Source organism: Copidosoma floridanum, unplaced genomic scaffold, assembly GCF_036245765.1.
Source record: "Copidosoma floridanum isolate Cflo_tuat_1 unplaced genomic scaffold, Cflo_Japanese_pri ptg000012l, whole genome shotgun sequence".
Lineage (NCBI taxonomy): Eukaryota > Metazoa > Arthropoda > Insecta > Hymenoptera > Encyrtidae > Copidosoma > Copidosoma floridanum.
The window spans coordinates 5,503,771-5,523,636 of record NW_028321889.1 but is presented as its reverse complement, the minus strand read 5'-3'; the positions used below and the strand labels follow the sequence as shown (position 1 = coordinate 5,523,636).

The following is a 19,866-nucleotide window of genomic DNA, read 5'->3' as shown; positions in this document are numbered from 1 at the left end:
CTCACGAACCTCACCCATCACCCATCCTGCTTCCGCAGCGCGCCTCGCTTTGATATATCCGCATTTCGTGTCGCATATAGCCACGGGACGATCCCGTCTCTCTCGTCAATCTGATTAATTGGAGGCGAGCCACCGCGGAAGCTCATAGTATCGCCGTTTAATCGGCAGAGACGCTCTCGGTACACCAGCTGCCAGAAAAAAAAGGTACACGCGACCGGCACCCAAAGTCTAGGACTACTCGTCGATACGCCATCAGTTGGATCCGCGAGCGCGACGCGACCACTTGCTTTTTGCCATCTTATATACTCTCCTCCGATCGCGTGCACTTCATAGGTACGTGCGTGTATGTATTTGTAGTGTCGTACAGCAAACCGATTACCGATCTTTTCTTTTTTTTTTTTTTTTTTTTTTTTTAAGTCCTTTGTGATTGTCAAGGTACAGCTTTGCTTTAGCGGTGCTCTTTTTGTTTCGTAGTCGTTTGGCCAACGAGTAGTGGTTTTGCATCATACAAGGTTCCCTCTTTTCGGCCGCAAAAACGCTCGTACGTCCCCGGGAAATGAACATACGTTATCTCCGGCATACGCGTTATTTACCGAGGTCGCGTGACCCATGCCGATTTATCCTACTCTCATGTGAAAATAATAAATCATAACAACAAATGGTCAATCGCACCATCGGAAACGAAGTAGTTCATTTCCTTGGGGATGTCGTGTGTAAATGTAGATATATAATATGTATCACTTTGTGCTTACTCGCGCTTATTTTCTGCGCGACTTTTAATAATTTCAGCGGCTAAACATAATAGCTTTTCCTGCTGCTAACAGCATGCCGCGGTCCAGCCGATACCCACCGCTCCCACCCATCTCCCCTGTCCAGTTGGCCCTTGTGAGTTCACCCCCGACCTACCATACGACCCGTGCTTTGCCGATGTCACCAGCGCACACGCGCTGCATCCTCCTGGCCGCGGCCCGTCCGCGCTACCCCGTGCCCTACGTGGCCCTGAGCCCCCAACCGCGCAGCCTCTCCCTCGCCTTGAAGCTGGCCACGGCGCCCCGCGAGCCCGGCCCCCTCAGGCTCGCCCCGTCCCACCCCTGCCTCATCCCCACACCAAAGTCCAAAACCCTGTCCCGCTGTCCGCCCCTCTCCTTCCGCAAGACCTGCCCGTGCCCGCTGTCCCGGCGCTGCGGCAACTGGAGACCCTCGCCCCCCATGCCAAAGTTCTTCTCGCCGGCTTATCCCCTGATGCCCCGTTACGTGCCCGAGGTGCCCCAAGACAGGCTGGCCAGGGCCATGCGCCTCGAGCCCCGGCCCGTGTTTCTCGGCCTCAGCCTCGAGAACCACGCGCTCAAGAGACGCGGCCCCACCACCTCCTCCTCGCGGCCCTACAGAGCTTGATGCTTTTGCCGACCATCTGTAAAGTGTAGTTTTTTTTTTTATATGTATACATTTGTGTGGCTCCGATGTCGTGTGATTTGTAAGAAAGATTATATATAGCTTCGGACTTTAGTTTATCCGCACCCCCAAGAGCTTTTTCGCGTGCATCAGTGAATAGAAAAGAAAAGTGTGATGTATATATACCCCAAGCCATCCTTGCATGCAATGGATCCGCTAGCTTTGTATATATACTATATTTATAACGCATAGAGATTTTCACCCCCCGCACAAAATACAATAGCGATAAATATGATAATGATGATGATGATGATAATAAGGCCCGCGAGCTGCTGTACCTTGATAAACACACACTCTCGGGCGCGGCCCTTCAGTTATCGTCCTTGCCCCTGAGACCGCCCCATCCTCGCTCGTCCGCTCCTCGTCCCGCGAAGCCAGCTATGCAGCAGATCTGCGAGTACCACTACAAGCACCGCGAGACGCGGGTCGAGCGCACTTACCCCCTGTATCCCTCGTCGCCGCCGATACCACCCCCACCGCCCCCGCCACCGCCGGCCCAGAAGGTCCATTACATCCGGGTGGAGGTCGAGAAGCCCCAGCCACCACCCCCGAGGAAGAAGGTCGTGTTCATCGAGGTCGAAAAGTCACCGCCGCCACCGCCGAGGGAGAGGGTCGTTTACATACAGGTCGAGAGAGCACCGCCGCCGATGCCCTTCTACCAGGAGATGATGAGTAAGCTATTTCGGGGTGTTTTTTTTTTTTTTTTTTCCCTAGTGTGTAACAAGTACGGGGTGGGTCGGTTATACTGTTATGTATATAGCGTCGCTTTGACGGTGCCTTTGCGCTATTGACCAATTTACCTGCAGTGTCGCGTGCGGTTGGATGTTTAATAATAAATTTTCGAGTCTGTATACGTTGTGTGTACAGGTATAGGTGGCGCGTGGTTTTCGTACACATTTTGATATTTCGGGATCGCGGTAAAAGTGTCGCCAACAGCTGATTTTATGTTGAAATTGGAGTCGCGATTTTTGGGCACGCGATTTATACTTGTATACTCCTGTATTTTTACCGGAAAGCGAAAAGAGTGAAAAAAAAAACAAAAAAAATGCGTTTTTTGGGTGAAAGACATTTTAAGATCCCGATGGGTGTCGAGTTTACCTGCAATTTATACGGGATTGCATTTTATTTGCTAAGACAAGGAATTTTCATAATTCAATGGGTACTTTCGTTTACAGTCAATTTTTGGAAGGATAACAAAAAAAATTTCGTTCTTTGTTTTACCAAACATTATAACTTTACCAGGTGTACTTATGAAGGGGTGTATCTTCGAAAATAATATTTGTATCGAAAAGCAAAAAAATATGCTCTTTAAGGGTCCTTCAACTCGAAAATTGTTATGAATGGTTTTTCATAAATAAATTTTTCCCTCTTGACATGATAACTGAAATCATTAAGAAAAATTATTATTTTCACGATCCAAACAACAAAGAAAAGAAAAATAAAATATTTAAGGAAATGATGACATGAATGAAATATCAACATCGTAATGATCATTTTTATTTTGTTCTGGTATAAAACAATTTTTTTCGCGTAATTTTTATGGATTTACACGAAAAGAAATAAGGTTTCGCTCGATCGGAGGAAAAAAAAAAAAAGCTCAAATCATCCCCCACAAACGTAATCGATACCCACATCCGATTCTGCCCAACCCACCCACGCCTTTCTACAATATATTGAGTAAGCAAAGTGTCTGTGTATACATATAAGACCCAGAGAAGAATAGAATGGAAAGAGAGGCTTTAATGCTGTTCGTTACACTTAGCGGTGTAGGCCACCTTTTTCTCACGGCCGCGCCGCTCGACGCTCGTTTTCCGCGTCAAGGCTGCCACACTTTTTTCTCTCAGCCGCGCGTTATATACACACTCAATTGTCACTGCTGTCGTCGCCTCTTCTGCGAATAATTGCATTCATCATTTTTTTTTTTTTGGTTCCATTTACTTAAAAAATAAAAAATAATAATCATAATAATACCAGTTATAGCCAAATAAGCTCAGTTCGGGGAGCGTATACGCATGTTTATTCAAATTAAATAGAAAGTGCGCACAAGAAAAAAAAAAAAAAAACACCATTACATCCACGTGTACGCGTTTAACGTAATTTTGAATGGCCATTATTTTCCAATGGAACGATATTTCATTACAGATTCCAAGTGGGGAAGTAAAATGTATGCAAAATTTAATAATATTTATCGCAACATTTATAATTTCGAAAATATCATGCAGCATACGTATTGTTGAGGTTGACCATTTCCGGCGTCGAAAACAATTGCAAGCAGCAAAAAAATGCGGATTGAAAAAAAAAATGGCTCATCTTGGCGCGCAGCTCCGTATATCTGCCTCGTATGCTTATAATCGTCGTCGCGGCCTTGATCACGAGCCAAGAGTCAAATTTCCGGCCCAAACTTATGTAAGCGCGCGCATTAGCATCGGCGATGCGGGTGTGACGAGCAATTAAGTCGCCCTCTATAACGAGCAGAATGTCTGATGCTGCCGATGATGCGCATAATTTTTAGGTTTATGAGCGGTTCCATATCTGGCTGAAAAAATCTGAATAATCGCAGGTATGGCTCGCGTGTGCGTACATGTTTTTTTACTTCGTTTGCACGTCAATTTGGCAACTACGTTTTTTAAGGTGAGAATTTTTAATCCAAGACTCACGCGTGTACGTAATTTTAATGTCTTTTGGTCACGTGTACTTTGGCTTACTGAGAAATATGCAAATTTCTTACGCAAGATGTTACGATTGATTCAAGTTTAATCTGTCGCACATCGAGAAAACAAGATTTGATATTGGTCTTTGTTAAATTTAAGTATAAGCCAAAGAAACTTGTACGTGTCTCACCACAACCACCATATTCAGACTTGAGCAGAATTATTTCCGGAATTTTAAAAACGTGAATAAAAACTTTCTCCCAAAATTAAGTGCATTCGACTCGATGAGAAATTTTTTATTTATCATTTTTTACAATACAGTAATGAGGACATGATATATGAAATAATGCATCAAGCATTGAGCAAAAAAATTTATTTCAAAATAACTTTCAAAGTATCCAAGTCTGACCATATATTGTACGTAACAGAGTAACAAAACATCCTTAAAAACAAACCAATAATTGGAGTAAATGCGTGGGGCACGCAAAAGCTGTATGTATACGTATACTATAAACAATGAAAAATAATAAGCCTGTGCGAATGACCTTTTTTTGTCAACGCCTCGTTGGTCGCTTCCTCTTCCTCGTTTTCTCTCTTATTGCAACATCGTCTTGAAATTCGTTCGCGAAGCTCGTTTGCGCCAATGTATACAGGTATAGGGGATCGGTATTTCATGCAGAAGAGACAAGAGTATACATATTTTTGTATTTATGGCACGTAACTTGTATTCATTGGAAAATGTACTTTATGTAACACACAGCATTCATGTACATTATACTATTATACTATATTCATTTATTTTACGCAAAGCATTTGAACCCAGTGTGACCAATGTGTTTTTGCCTGAGAAAATGGCATTGGGTGATATTTGGAATATATATTTGGAATTTGATATTATATTTTTTAACGTACATGAAAACACACTTTTTTTTCCATGAATGTACTGCATTTTTTCACCAAAAAAATTTTCTGATTCATCCTTATTTGGTACATAATATTGAGAAAAACAATTTTTCTACCATGAAAAGTGCATTACACTATTAAAAAAAAATTACGTTTCAAAAACCTGGAAAAGTAAGTATCCGTGCCTCAGTCTGCAACTGTACATAGGAATTATACTAGCGTTCCTCTGTCGGGACTTTGATGTCGAAGCCATTTATCTTGTTTTATCTCTTATATGTATATAGAAACACATGGAGCATGAAAGTCGAAAAAACGTAGATTTATGATTCGTACGAGTATATAATTTCACTAAAAAACGTGCGTACGAATGTGGAATGATAAACCAGGTATTTAATTCGAGCGAGAGGTTTTGTAATTTATCAACATGTATTTTTTGCGCTTTAATATCACTCGGGTCTATTGCGCGAATGTAAATTGTTTTTGCTACATATAAAGCAGTCGAGCGGCTGAGAGCTTACTTTTGAGTTTTTGGCAAAAGCCAGAGATTAGAATAATTTACGATCGCATACGCCGGCCAGCGTGATCGATTGCTCCCATTAGCCGTGAAAGATGTGGCGACGAAAATCGTTTAACATAGATTGTATGTCTACGAGTTGTTTTTTTTTCTTTCACACGAAAAAAAACAAATATTTAAAAAAAAAGAAAGTTTAATTCCAGTGCATTTGCTAAAAAATTTAATAATTTGTGTTAGACAAAAGCCAAGTTTACTACATTGTTTTACATCAATTCCCCAATAGTTGAAACGTTTATTTATACCTCATTAAATGCACAGAAGAACTTTACGCACGTAAATATTGTAAATAATGTGACAGTTCATTAGGATAATATGATTGATCTTAGGTATAGTAGTTTTCTCATGGACATTTGATTGTATAGTGACTATTTTGTGTAAATATCAGAAACGTTGCACTTTGTCTGATGAAGGAACTAATGGATGATAATAATTACGAAACTGAGGTAATAACTAAGTATTTTTATCTAATTTTTTTAGTCCAAAGATCACCCAGAAAATTAAATTTTTAAGTTTACCAAAAAGTATTTATAAATGTCCTTTTGAAAAATGTATAAGGGACTGACGCAGATTTCGATGCCAAAGCCATGATTCTTATTTTATTTCTCTCGAATGGAGCTTGAAAATAAAAAAAATGTCAATTTATAGTCCGTACGAGTTTTGTTTCGCTATAAATTTAAAGTATTTATCGCGCGAGCTCGGAGTTTATAATTTATTTACGCCTTGCGACATCGATACGAAATTGTTAGTTTTTTAACAGTAAAATTTTGCAATGATAAAAATAAGTCGCGAAAAGTGTATGTGATGAAAATTACTGTTTCATTGGAGTAAAAAATTAATTAAATTTAATTTCTCATTCGTATTACAGTGACGATCGTCATTCGCTTCTTCGCCCTCGTAGTGACATAACCTCAATATCCAATACCCAATCTCACGCTTGAAAAAACACACACACACAAGTGTATCACCCACATATTGAGGTTCGTTCGCGTTGCACCTCGACCTCGCGTCCACACAATGCCAGACCTTGGCCCAGAAGAACCACCGAAAATAGCAAGATGCCGGCTCGTGAAACGCGAAGATTTCACCGGCATCCGCCGGCTCGTCCGCTGTCGCACGCTTGACACTTTTCCCGACGCCGAGCGCTTCGGAGCCATTTAGTAGGTTTTCCTTTATTTATACCTCGTTTTTTCTTCTCCCCCCCCCCTCTTTTCTGCAACAACACCGTAATATCATAATCACAATGATCCTGAACATATTGTACCTCACGCATTTCGCGCTGCATATTATTTTCGGAGTCAAGTTCGACTGGAGGGTTTACTTCGTCGTCGAGTTTTGGGTGATATTTTTCTCGACCGTAGGCCACGACCTCCTCGTCTGTCTGATGAATATGGGACTGGATCTACTTTTCGAGGACTCTTTTGACTTTGTCATAAAATTCATGCTCTAAGAGTCGAAAAAAAAAAAAAAAAAAAAAAAAAAAAAAAAAAAATCATAACACCATCATTGACAATTTAGCGAAAAAGCCGTGCTCTGCTTACTGCAAGAAAACGAAGCAAATGAGATCGCCTCGGCGATGTTTCTGTGCAACCATCCGAGCGTCCCGGCGCTTTCCCGAGGAGATTGGCTGATTTGGTTACACGGGCTCTACGCGTACGTTAAATTATTATTCAACACGTGTATTTTCCCCTTTGCTTTTCATCCGTGAGAACAAAATCGTGTGATATTTCATGTATCCGTTCGTTTTGATGATAAAAATACAAAGGCTGGAAAAGTCAACGGAGATGAACACGTTGTTCGTGCACTTCCTCGTTTGGGACGATCGTTACGGGGACTGTTTCCTGGGAGAGCTGTTGAAGGCAACTTTCTACACGGCCGCGCTCTGCAATTACGTCATTGTGGTGCAGCCACCGGGAACGACACCAGGTGATGCGACGACGACTCGTTTGTTTTCCTTGGCACACGCCTTTTGGCCTTTTTCCGGAACAACGCGTCACATCATTTTTTTTTTTTTCTGTAAACTTTGAAATTTAAAACCCAAGTGTACAAACCTTATCGTGTAATTTTTAAATAGAGCAAAAGAGCCCTCTACAGCCTTCTTGTGGTGATAGTTTGGAGAAAAGAAAGGAAAACTGGTTCAACAGTTTATATAGTATATATTTAGTTTTTTCTAAAACATCTAGTTGACATTTAAACGCATTTTTAGCCTTTCGGATTCCCAAAGAAATGACGAGACTAGCGCCGATTAACGAGGCCCAGGATGTCGATGCTCAGGTGCTCTACGTTGGCGACGAGAGCCAATTCCTCCCCGAAATAAAGTACCGTCTGGCCGTGTAAGAATGTTTTCGATTTTTTTTTTAAACCCACGCACTCATACACCAGATCCATAGTAAAGCGCACAATGGAGGCGTCATTTTTTACGCAATCGTTTTGGCACGTCGTATGCAATGACCAAAAAATAATAGTATACATTGTAACATGGAATGATGATGCACCTCACCACGTGATTCACTTATTTCCCTTGTCCATGAAAAAAAAAAAAAAAAAAAAAAAACCAGCGAAGAAGACAACGACGACATTATCCAAATGCTGGACGCCGAGTCGAGCGCGCTTCGGTCTCGCTACGGCGACTATTACGTGAGCGAGTTGGCCCGCCACCCGGTCGACTCGCGGCGACTCTGCGTCTCGGAAAACCGAGAGAACGCGATAACCGGTGTCCTGGGCCTCAACAGCTGCCTCGATCTCGATTTACTGAACGACAAGTTCGAGCTCGGCGCCTTTGCCGGGCTCTGGAAAACCATCGAGCCACCCGAGATTGGGTGATGATTTTTCTTTTTTCCCCCTCGCTTTACTCATTCACAGTCATGTTTACACCATATACGTAACCGAGTGGTACTTCGTACAGGGTCGAAGACGACAGCGAAGAGGCCGAGTGCTTCGAGTACCCGTGGGATGATATAGGTACCGATCGAATCCGTATGAACTAACGAGCAAATCGGAGCGACTTAATAAAACTTATTCTGAAAGACGCGAGGGACAAAGATCGGAAGCAAGAGAACAACGCCTTTGCCGTGGAGCTCCTGAGTTTCTCCAGCTCGTTCGAGGAGCTTCGTTCCCGGGGCCTCCTGGGCGCTGGCTTTGGCTGCTTCCCCGACCTCGACTACTGCGTCATCCTCGTGCCGACCGATCGGCCCTACTTTCCGTTCCTCGACGAGTTCACGGTACGTACAGTGGCTCCGAGGTTCGAGGCTTGCTGACCCCAGTCCTTACCGATCTCCCAGAGAGTGCCCCTCAAGGCCGATCGAGATTTCCCCATGGCGCTGTACGTGACTCACCGGATGGTGGTGCGCGGCTGCTTCGGTACGCGTCTGGCCCACCCGATGGATTACCTCGAGGTGTCGAGATTCCTTGACGGCGTGACCGATCACGCCTCGTACGTTCTCCACGATTTCGGGGAAACTCTGAGATCGAGTGCGGAAAACGAGCATCGATCCTACCTTCTCCTCTGCGGGAATGTAGTCGTCGGACTGGCGATCGTCTGGTGCGTTTTTACCTGGCATTGCGTATACATGGAACGCTCCCTCGATACCGATCTCCGCTCCCCGTGGCACAAGCAGCAGTGGCAGCGAGGCGGAAGTTGCCGTGCTCCGGCGGCGTTATCGCGTGGAGGATCTGGCGCCAAGAGCAGCAGGACAGCAATCGGCCGGTCTGCTGGTGCGGCTGGACCTACTACCGGTCTTTGGCGCGCGGCTTGGCTTCTTTATCTCGGAGATCGCCAGGCTCGCCGATCGCCCCCTCATGTTCCACAAATCGAAGCCCCTTGATGACGTCGAGGTGCACTTGCGGTTTTTGTTTTTTTTGTTTATATTTTGTTCGCGCAACGCGATCGGTATAAAGTGAACAATGACTCGACGACAGAGCGCCGATCTGTCGAGGTTTATGCAGCCGGTCGAGCCGAGGATCCGCAATTGGCCCCAATTCCAGCGTCTCCGCGCCGAGAAGAGCGATGACGAGGAGCTGTCGGCGCTGTACGTCTTTACGCCGAGATTGACGCTGATCGGCAAGGAGATCGTCAACGCGAAGATCGTCGTGGTCGGGGCCTCGGACTGTGGGCTCGCCTTTGTCGACGCATTAACTACGGGGTGAGTGGCGTTTTGCGCCATCACTTTGGACACAATTACAACATTTGGGACGCATCTCCGCGCAGATTCAAGTACAGAGAGCTACGATTCGCCGATGTAACACTGGTGTCGACCAACGGGCGCACGAGCGATTCGTGGAGCGAAAAATTCACGCCCTTCCGGGGACGATACTGTTGCGCCTATCGAAGCCTCGCCCCCGCCAATTACAACGTGGTCAGAGGCACCGTCGTCGCGATCGACAGGTTAATTTCTTTTTTCTTGTTTTTTTTTTTTTTTTTTTTTGGGAGTCCTTTGATGATTGACGGAATAAAGGAAGGAGAGGTGCGTACGGGTGAAAAACTCGGGGATCCTCGCTTACGATTACCTCGTACTTGCGTGCGGCACGCCGTTCCGGAGGCCCGAGTTCAACAGCTGGCAAGAGGACGAGTGAGATTTTTTTTATTTTTTATTATTATTATTTCCATCACCACAACCGATACGGATGGAGGTTGCGTTTCTGGAAGGTCGATCAAATCGGGTTTCCAGTCGCCACCGAATTGCTTCACGATCAACGACGATTTCGAGGCGAAAGCGTGCTCGGAGGAGATAAAGCGCATCACGAAGGATTTCACGGTGGAAAGTACGCGAGGGATGATCGAGTCGAGAAACCGAAATTGATGATCGACCGATTTTTACCGATTTTCGCAGAATCGGTAGTCTTTCACGGCCGCGGTTTGGAGTGCTACTGCGCTATGGCCGGTTTCCTCGAGCTGGGCCTCGAGCCCGGATGGCTCACGCTGATCGAGCCGGTCCGCCACGATAACGATTACGGCGATCGGCCGGCCTTTGAGGACGATCCCGAAGTGCGTACCCCTTGAACGATCGGTATGGCGATTGAAAAATCACGTGTACGCCCTTATTGAAAAGATCAAGGGGACAATGCGGGAGGTGCTGGAGATGATGGGCGTGAGGATTATGGCGAATTGCGAGCTGGTTGACGCGGTGGTCGAGGAAGGCTCGGAGCTGGTGAAATACCTGCGAGTCGAGAGCGACGGGGAGGGCGAGTCGAGCGAGTACGTGGACTGCGACGCGCTCATCAGCTTTCATGCGAGGGGGCCTTCCTTCGAGACGTGCTCTGGTGAAATTTTGTTGTTGTTGTTGTTGTTGTTGTTGGTCCGAGCGAGTGTGAAAGAGAGGGTTGACCGTACGCGGTTGTCGGGATTGGATGATGCTATTTGGGTTAATCGCTTTGGTCATTTTATCATATCGTCACGTGAGTTTGTCTAGTTTGCGATAAAGAAAAAAAAAAAAAAAAAATCCAAGGTTTGTGGTTGTTTTACAATCGTGATGTCAGCGCTAACGTAACGTCGTTAAGACTCATTTTACGAGCTGACTATCCGCGGGGGAAATTGTAATGCTTCTTTAGCTTCTGTACCTCGATATTACTAATAAAGAAAAAAAAAGGGTTCAGGTGAATTTGCAAAATATTGCGACATCGCGCTATGGTAGGGAAAATTGCTTTATACTTGCGTTCGTAAATAGGCGTGGCGAGATTAAGAGATTATATTACAGGTCGATCGACACGCCGCGGAGTATCCGATGCTCGGTACGGTCAGGAATTTTAATCGTGTCCTACTAGGCACTTTTTCTCTCTCTCTTTCTGCGTGGCCTGTTTATTCACTTGTGTGATTTTAAATCGGAGTTGGTGCAAATTATACAAGTGTCTCGTGCGGTTGAGGAATATTTTTTTTTTTTTTTTCTAGTCACCGCACGTCTAATCGTTGCGGTCGGGTGACCTATACCTCGATTCACAAAAAAGTGAACAAACCTACAAAAAAACAGTTTTTTTATACTCCCTACATGTAGTGACGAAATTCGATGAAAACAAAATACGACGAGTAGTTGGAGGATTTTATTACCACTTACAAACATGTGATCTTTTTTTTCCACCCTCAATTACGTACAATGTTTTTTTTGCCCCCCTCATAAACATCCATCACTGCGCGCAGCAATACAATACTTTGTAGCAATTAAAAATAATTTGACCCCAATCGGTACTATTGGTCTAAGGCAATATCGAAAAGAAAAGCTATATATCCACGAAAATTCCTCGTTGTTGTTTGTAGACGCGAGCAAAAAAAAAGTATTGATCTTACATTCAAACAGCTATCGAGGAGGCCGGTCTCGTGATGTTCGACGGCCGCCTCGTAATCGACGGGGAATTCAGAACGAACGACAATCGCGTCTTCGCCGCCGGCACGATGACCAAGTACTCGAGCAAATTGACGAGAACCGACATATGCCGCGAACTCGGGCACCTCCACAACAGCGTGGAAGTCGGCGAGAAGGTCATCTTTGTTTTTTTGTTTTTTTTCTCATTCCGAGAAGCGATTTGAGTAAGCGACGGGCTCCATTGTCATTTATACACGTTTTAAAATTGCCGATTTATCGCGAATCGGGATCGACTCGTTCGACGAAGCAGTTGGCCGATACTTTCGTCAAGATGGTAATGAGCCGCAATGAGGATGGTAAAAGTGCCGAAGACGACGGCTGGACGAGTCTGGAGCCGAGAGTGCCCGGTTGCCTGTACCGAAAGCCCGTGTTGGCCGGTTGCGTGCTTCCTGGCGGCTACCGGTACCTCAGAGTGGAAAAGCCCGGAAAACCCGAGGTTTCTTGAACACGTTTTCTTACAGTTGAAAGAAAAATGAATAAGAAAATCGTGTTTTTTCCCTCGTGATGAACAGCCGTGCGCGGAACGTGGCGTGTTTACCTCGGGATCTTGCGTAGCCGATACCGGATACTTTCGACTTTGTTTGAGCGAGTACCGTAGCTTCGAGGGCATTACTTGCTTCCGTAAAACGGTGAGTGTCTTCGAGATCGGGACTTGAGGGGGGGGGGGATTTTTAAAAATAAAACGTCGAAAGAAAACGCGCGTGTTTGGTTTTTTTTTTTTTTTTCTCAAGTAAATTTAGATAACGGTCGTGCGCATTGAATTTTCGAGTGCTGGACACGAGTATTCTCCGGTTACGCTGAGCGTTTGTACCTGGCCTTAAATGTATGTTTTTCAAGATATCGTTTGATTTTATCACGCATTTTCATACTCGTATTTTTCTCCCGGCACGTAACAATTGTTCATAAACGAGCCTTTGTGCGCGCTACGGTAATTTATTTTAATTGAAGCGCGAGGCCGTGTACTACTCTCTGGTATACCTATGTGACTAATTAAATTAGTTGAAAAAACTTCCACTTTGTTTTAAAAGCTGTTTTTTTTTTGTTTTTTTTTTTCTTTAAACAAGCTTTAATTTTGCATGTGTATTTACTTACATTTTTTTTCTTGTACTGCAGACTTGGGTACGGATACTTTTTCAATTTTTTTTAGAAATGCAGTTTTCGGTTGAAATTATAATGCATACATTATGCTGAAAAAATATGTATGTACACTTCAAAATGAAATTTAATCTTACTCATAATGTATTGCACTTATCTCCCAGAAAAAGTTCTGTCTACTCAGTACAGTGTTTTAAATATAGTGATAGAAGAAAACATTTCATTGAAAAAATTCATTGTAATAAAAAAAAAAAAAAAACATTTTTTTAAATGCTTGAAAACGAACTCGGTCCGATGTTGGGTTGAGCGATTTCATCCAGTTTGTGAATTATTCCCGATCCCTAGGACTTTGATATTCAGACCATCGCGGCGATGTACGGCAAACACGAGGCGGTAATGGGCGGTTTCTTGGTGAATTTATTATTCAATAAAAAAAAAAAAAAAAAAAACAAAGATTTGTATACGGTATTAGACACCTATACGGTTTTCACAGCGCTTGGAAAATAACAATCTGTTCGAGTTCTTCGACCAAAGCTGGACCGCTGCTCTGTTCAACGACTACTTTGACGATTTCCGGAAAAAGTGCCAATTCACCATCGCCAAAAAAATACTCAGCACCGTACGAATCAATTTCCATAACTACTTCTTTACATTTCATCGAACGAAATACTACAAATGATCATCCTCATCATCACAAACATCAGCCGGACTGCGATCGGCACTCGACGGGTGATTGCGACTGTTCGTCCACGTCGGACGAGCTCATCGAAGAAGTAACTTTTCGCTGCACTGAGCTAAAATTATTACAATGAGCTAGAACGAAAAAAAAAAAAACACATGCACACCGCGATCGCAGAGCTCGCTCGACAAACTGAAGCGCGTCCTGTCGGAGTGTCGGAAGAAGGACGAGCAGCCACAGGAGACGGAGGACATGCTGGCGGAGTTCGTCGAGAGCCACGAGAGCGAGCTGCCGATGTACTTGACGCCGGGGAGGAAGAGCCAACTTCTCCGTGAAATCGAGGCGATGACGATTCACCGGTTGGACGAGGACTCCAGTGGCTGCGAGTCGGCGACGTCGTTGGAGGAAGATACGCGATCGGACGTCCTTAAATTCGACGTCTTTTGCTTGCAGGACTAATATCTCGTGCCCGGGTTTTCATTTGTCAATTTATGGGATGTTCTACACTACTCCGTTAAATATTTGTGATTTTTAATAAAAAGATCTCGATTTTTAATATTTTCGCTAGCGAAAATACAGTTTGATATATATATTATATATACTCGTAGGTATAAAATGTAATGCAACTTCCAATTCAATACAAGTCTTTGCAATTTCACGTCAAAAGTAGTTTTGAAAAGTTTTGTTTTGATACGATTTTTTTTTTAATATGAATCAAATAATTATTAATCGTGAGTGTGTGAAACGAGTAATTATTCGTTTCGAGTGGCCAAAATCCCGAAGTTTGAAAAAGAATTTTTTTTTAATGTTACGACAGCAAAATATCGTCCTTTTCGCGATATCTGCATTATTTCAGGAGGTATGGCGATTTTTATTTATGAATATCATTATTAGTCCAGAAATATGAAACTTGGAGCACAGCCACGACTTTTTTTGGGCTTTGTGTGGTATAATAAACTAAACTATATAAAACCTAAGAGCAATAGGAAGGAGCATCCAATATTTTCGAGTGGCTAAAGTCCTAAACTGTCCATTTTCATTATCACGGAATATCATCCTCTTCGCAATATCTGAGATGTAAAGCGATTGCTTTTAGAGGATAGTCATCACTACTTTATAATTACCGCAACATCTTACTTTTCGCGGTAGGAGGCAAATCGCCATTTTCCCGAGCGACCGCAGCATCCTTCACAGCATATACCTGTACTTGCGGAAAACCCAAACAGAGAGAGAGAGGGAGAGAACGTTATATATTCAGGCGCTCCAGCGAACAAAGGAGAAACTCTCGCTCCCGAAACAACAGCCCGTGTATACATCATGTGTATCCTCCCAATGATCCGCGCGTATGGGTGGGTGGAAAATATTAGAAGAAAACGAGACTTTGGGAACCTCACGAAAATCGCGCGACCGCCTCGACATCACCGTGTTTTTCTCATCTCCCATGCTTTTGTAATAGTGTACATCGCCACGTAGACAAAGGAAGGTGGAAAAAAAAAAAAAAAAAAAATATCGCGAGGATCCCTAACATGTAAAATCTGGTTTTTCACAGAGAGATATGACAATGGACCATTGCTGCGGAGAAATCGAGGCCTATGTAACGCTGCTCCCGATTTCCCTCTCTCTCTGGCTCGTTTGCCGGAGAGTTCCGTTTATTAGCATGATTCGCGCGATTCGCAGCGGAGGTACACCTACATGTATATACATACTTACGAATTATAGGTCAAGTTTATGTACTATAACTACTGTTGCTTTAAGCTCGAGCGCTTCGAGAGAGTAAGTCGTACGGATGGAAAGGTGGCGGAGGAGGGATTTTATTTTTTCTACTTTTTCCTTTTCCTCTCTTCATCTCTGTACAATATATACAATATATAGGGTGAGAGCAGCGGAGGCGAGCACGACCAGCTGATGTCAGTAGCTTGCGAGCCGCCGTCGTGCTCGTGCAGTTGGTGTTCTTCTCTTTACTTCTTCTTTCGATCATTTATACTTCTCCCTACACAGTTTAGGTACAGTTTTTCCTGACATTTTTATCGAAGGGTATCGTAACCCGCGAGGTTTTTGAACTCGGTTTTGTGCCGATCTCTGACGAGTGATTTATAAATACAGGTGTCAAACAATAGGAAAATCCACGACGGGTGTTGGTGGTGGTGTTTTTTTTTTTTTTTTTAATTCAGTTGAAGTTTCTTCGGTGAAAAATAATCCAAGTCGGCGAGTCGGAGGAAATAAAACGTGACTCATTAGCCGCCCGGAAATCGCGTTGCGGTGCATTCGCATTTATACGCACCTACACCAAACCACCCACGGAAAAAATGCGTCGTTCAAAAAAAAAAAAGAGACAACGTACGCAAACTCGATCGCGACTTTGATGAAATTATTTGCAAAAACCAGTTTTCTCTCTATACTTTTACATTGAGAAATAACATACGTATACGGTTCTCGCGTACGCGTTGGCGCGCAACATATAAATGATCAAACGCGTTGGGGAAATCACTTGCGCTGGAGATTTTTCAAATGCAAGTGCACACATTTTTGCACACGGTTTTTTGGTCTGTCCGTGTTTTTATGACCCTCGTGGATGCGCAGCTAGTATCAGACTCCACTTAATTAATATCGAGGCGATTCGACAATAAACCAAACCAATTGATTCTTTTTATGGCATGTCAATTCTAAAATTGGTCAAAATGGAGTAATCCAATGGAAAATTGATACTAATTATTTTTTTTAAAACCCACCCCAGAGTATCCCGCTAATTCATCTTGTTGTGTTTACAAACGATGAAGGCCAAACACACGGGAAAAACTGAGGCGTTCTGCTTCCCATGTCCCCCAAAAAAAGATTGAAAACATTGGCTCGGCTATGCGGCTGGTTTTCGGAAAAACAGAGCGTTTATATCAAGTTTAGGTCAATGTCGGGCTAACTATAGACAGGCCCGCTTATTTGCAGATTATGTTTGTTTGTTTTGTTTATTTCTTTTTCAACTTGCCGTTCTGAAATAAAATTCGACACTGTTTTTTTTTTTTTTTTTTTACAGAGTAATCCTAAAAAAATGTATCAAACATCGACAAAAAATTTAAATGCCTATAAGTACCTGAAAACGCTGCGTAATTTAAAAAAATTAGAATTTTTCAACAGGATTCTCCGTTAATCCGAACAAATTGTGTTAAGGAGCAGATAAGTACGACAAAAATCCCGAATGAAAAAACGGAAGGCGGTTTCTTTCCTCTGACTTATCGTACCACCGTATCAAGCGCCATTAGACATTAGCGCTACAAGGCCTCCACGCGCCGACAAAGACGCGGATGCGATAATTGTTATGAAAGAGCGTCGGAGGAAAAGAATCTCGATGCGTGGGCCCTTACCTATGCGATTCTCTAAGAGTGCAATATACTGCAAATACATTTGCAATTGGAATTAAGTTTACGTAGTTAAAATATAAATTACTATTAAACATCAATACTGGTCACGTAAAAGTATCAAATTTGGTGCATAATGTATTCCCTTAACTGTAGAAAAAACTTAAAATTTTTAACGTTATAATTTTAAAAAAATATATTTTTTTTTTCTATTTTAACATTTTTGTAAAAAAGCTTCGTTATACGATCGATTCATTGTACCACAAAGGCGCATTGGATCGATTAATTTTTCTCATTTCTTTGAAGGTACACTTATTTAGAAAAGTTGAGTCGAAAAGCGTAACAAAATTTAATGATTATTCTCACTTTTTATGCACGCTAAAGCGTGGGCGTAAGACGTGCCGCGCCTGCCAAATTTTTTGGTTAATTGCCCCGTGACGCGTTATATAATTTTAAAATAAAGTTTGAGTCATTGAAAAACGGCTTTGGCTGAGCTCACTTAAGGCAAAAGTCGAAAAAAAATAAACGTTTTTTTTTTTTTTACAGCCATGATGAAATCGGTGATGCCGCAGTCGGGGTCGGACGCGACGGAGACCAAGGTGATACGGCTTACGTCAAACCAGGAGGCTGTCTTGCAACAACAGTTCAACAGATGGCCGAAAAATCCCCACAAAGCCGATGTCGTGCTTTTGGCCGCCGAGACCGGGCTATCCGAAGAAGATGTCCAAGTGAGTGTTTTTTTAAAAGAGCGCACACAGTCGTAAGAAAAAATGCACCGAAAAATAAATGGCCCTGGTCGTTAAAAGTCTTTTTTTAGCCCACAATAAATTATATCATAATTTTGATGTATTTTTTTCAGGACTGGTACTCCTTTAAATTGGCACAGCTGAGGAAAGAACAAGGCTTGGGCGGTGGCTTTGGACTAGGGCAAAATTACTGATTGTCGCCAAAATCATGCTCGTCATAGGACAACATTCGACCACCAGCGTGTCAGTATTTTTCTCCGAACCGAAAAAAGAAAATAATACGAAACTAATAATATATACATATATTATGATTAAATAAAGAAATAGACGAAAAAATACACCACCGTCAATGTTATAATGACAACTGAAGGAAAAACGGTACAAAGATAGTTAGGTAATTTGTAGTTTAATACCTCATTTATAAATTCGTAAACTGAATTGTTAAAATGAAGATATGAAGATGTATTTTTTAGCTCTATCGTAGAATAAGTGTCCAACAAAAAAAAAAAAAAAAAAAAAAAAAAAAAAAATCACGCCGTGTGTGTAGTATACGAACGCTACCGCGAAACTTGCGCGAAGAATAATTCAATTAAAATATAACTAATGTAATATATAGATGATTAAAACAAGTGCAATTAATAGTGGAATGCAACAATTTTTTACATGCACAACCATTGTATCAGTAAACACGCTTCATACAAAAATTACCGAAAAACAGAGTTTTTTTAGTGCCTAGTCGTTAGCAACGCCGAAAGCGTCAAACTCATGGTCTCATTACGAATTGTTAATTAACGTTATTAGTTAAAAAGTAAGGATATTTTTATGTTAACACGAATGAACGAAAAATAATTTTTTGACCATCGTTTTTAGTAAAACGGTGATTGTGCTTAACATATATTAATAAACGATCGATTTAACGAAAAATTTGTTAATTTTATTTTATCAATCCTAGTTTTCATTTCATCCACAAATTAAATACGTAGTATTAACAATTATAGGGTATTGATTGTAAAAACACCTACATTGACAATACCAATACCATATTGAAAATAATTCAAATAGTAGATACGTGTATATATATATGGAAACTGCTACCATAGTACGTATACGTAACTTTATTTATCTGCTGTATCAGTTAGGGAGGGGATGGAAAATAAATAATATATTTTTGTGAACTGATTCAACAGTTTTTATTTTTCATAGAAACCTAACATATAATTATAAACAATAACCTAAACAACCTAATATATAATTATAATTACAATTATCAATCATCTTTTACATTGAAGATCGAATGGTAAAGCAAAGTACGGAAGCCAACTTTCGAGCTAATCATTAAAGACATCCAGTGTTGAGAGTGAGAAACGTATAAATTTTCGCAATTTAAAAAAAAAGTACTTTATATTTGGCTTCAACATTCGTTTTTTTAAGTATACAAAGCAACATTTATTAAGCCAGGCGGTGGAACCACGTGTAGCTTTAAAATATAGATTACAGTTTTAAATAAGTTTACAAACATGATCAAGCGAACTACAGTATAGAAAGACAAAATAATACGCAGATTATATTACAGTGTTGGTACGGTATAAGTATGGGTTACAGTATAAACCAAAGGTACATTGGGATATTACCGCAGGTAATATATTAATCAGTGAGAGCATAATGTCAAAGCTAAAATTATGTATGGTTAATTTTTGGTTCAGCCGCGAGATTTTGTGCAGAAATCGAGTGGTGGTATGATTGAAGTGTAGTCACTGGTAATAAAGTGGAGGTAAAGGTGTGAGCGAATCAGTCGTGAGCTAAACAGTTTGAGGACAACGAGTTATAATTTTGGTGATAGTCTACACTTGGAGCCGAAGGCATGTTTGAAACCATCCGTGAGGGATGAATAGAAGGTAATTTGGTGCAGTAGAACCATAAGCTGGGAAGATTGTACGCGTAAAGACTGTCCAAAAGATTCCTTTCGGAAGGTACTAGGACACTCAGATCAGTGTGAGAGCTTGTCAGAATATACTTAGAGATGAGATGGGGAGGGTAGTTATTTGTGAGCCAGTACTGAAAAGGAG

General features: G+C 42.1%; 3 protein-coding genes across 4 annotated transcripts; all 3 read left to right on the top strand.

Moving 5' to 3' along the window:
- The first annotated feature begins 186 nt into the window (after positions 1-186).
- LOC106637370 (uncharacterized) lies at positions 187-18,724 on the top strand. 2 transcript variants are annotated; one of them, XM_089590215.1, is made up of 4 exons: positions 187-204; positions 1,767-2,124; positions 17,601-17,782; positions 17,914-18,724. In XM_089590215.1, the coding sequence occupies exons 2-4, from the start codon at positions 1,833-1,835 to the stop codon at positions 17,992-17,994; spliced, it is 555 nt and encodes a 184-aa protein (XP_089446341.1). In that variant the 5' UTR covers positions 187-204; positions 1,767-1,832; the 3' UTR covers positions 17,995-18,724. The 2 variants fall into 2 exon arrangements, with proteins under 2 accessions (XP_089446341.1, XP_089446340.1); XM_089590214.1 differs by lacking the exon at positions 187-204 and adding an exon at positions 262-343.
- On the top strand, positions 251-1,482 carry LOC106637369 (uncharacterized). The gene is made up of 2 exons (XM_014350130.3): positions 251-333; positions 790-1,482. The coding sequence occupies exon 2, from the start codon at positions 826-828 to the stop codon at positions 1,393-1,395; it is 570 nt and encodes a 189-aa protein (XP_014205616.2). The 5' UTR covers positions 251-333; positions 790-825; the 3' UTR covers positions 1,396-1,482.
- LOC106637288 (cilia- and flagella-associated protein 61) lies at positions 5,903-14,217 on the top strand. The gene is made up of 21 exons (XM_089590431.1): positions 5,903-6,737; positions 7,096-7,230; positions 7,343-7,503; positions 7,784-7,910; positions 8,136-8,396; positions 8,483-8,538; positions 8,569-8,798; positions 8,859-9,118; positions 9,192-9,422; positions 9,498-9,719; positions 9,785-9,961; positions 10,032-10,145; positions 10,223-10,338; positions 10,407-10,561; positions 10,626-10,836; positions 11,865-12,046; positions 12,181-12,366; positions 12,443-12,559; positions 13,371-13,436; positions 13,519-13,701; positions 13,843-14,217. The coding sequence occupies exons 1-21, from the start codon at positions 6,595-6,597 to the stop codon at positions 14,161-14,163; spliced, it is 3,654 nt and encodes a 1,217-aa protein (XP_089446557.1). The 5' UTR covers positions 5,903-6,594; the 3' UTR covers positions 14,164-14,217.
- Positions 18,725-19,866: the final 1,142 nt, after the last annotated feature.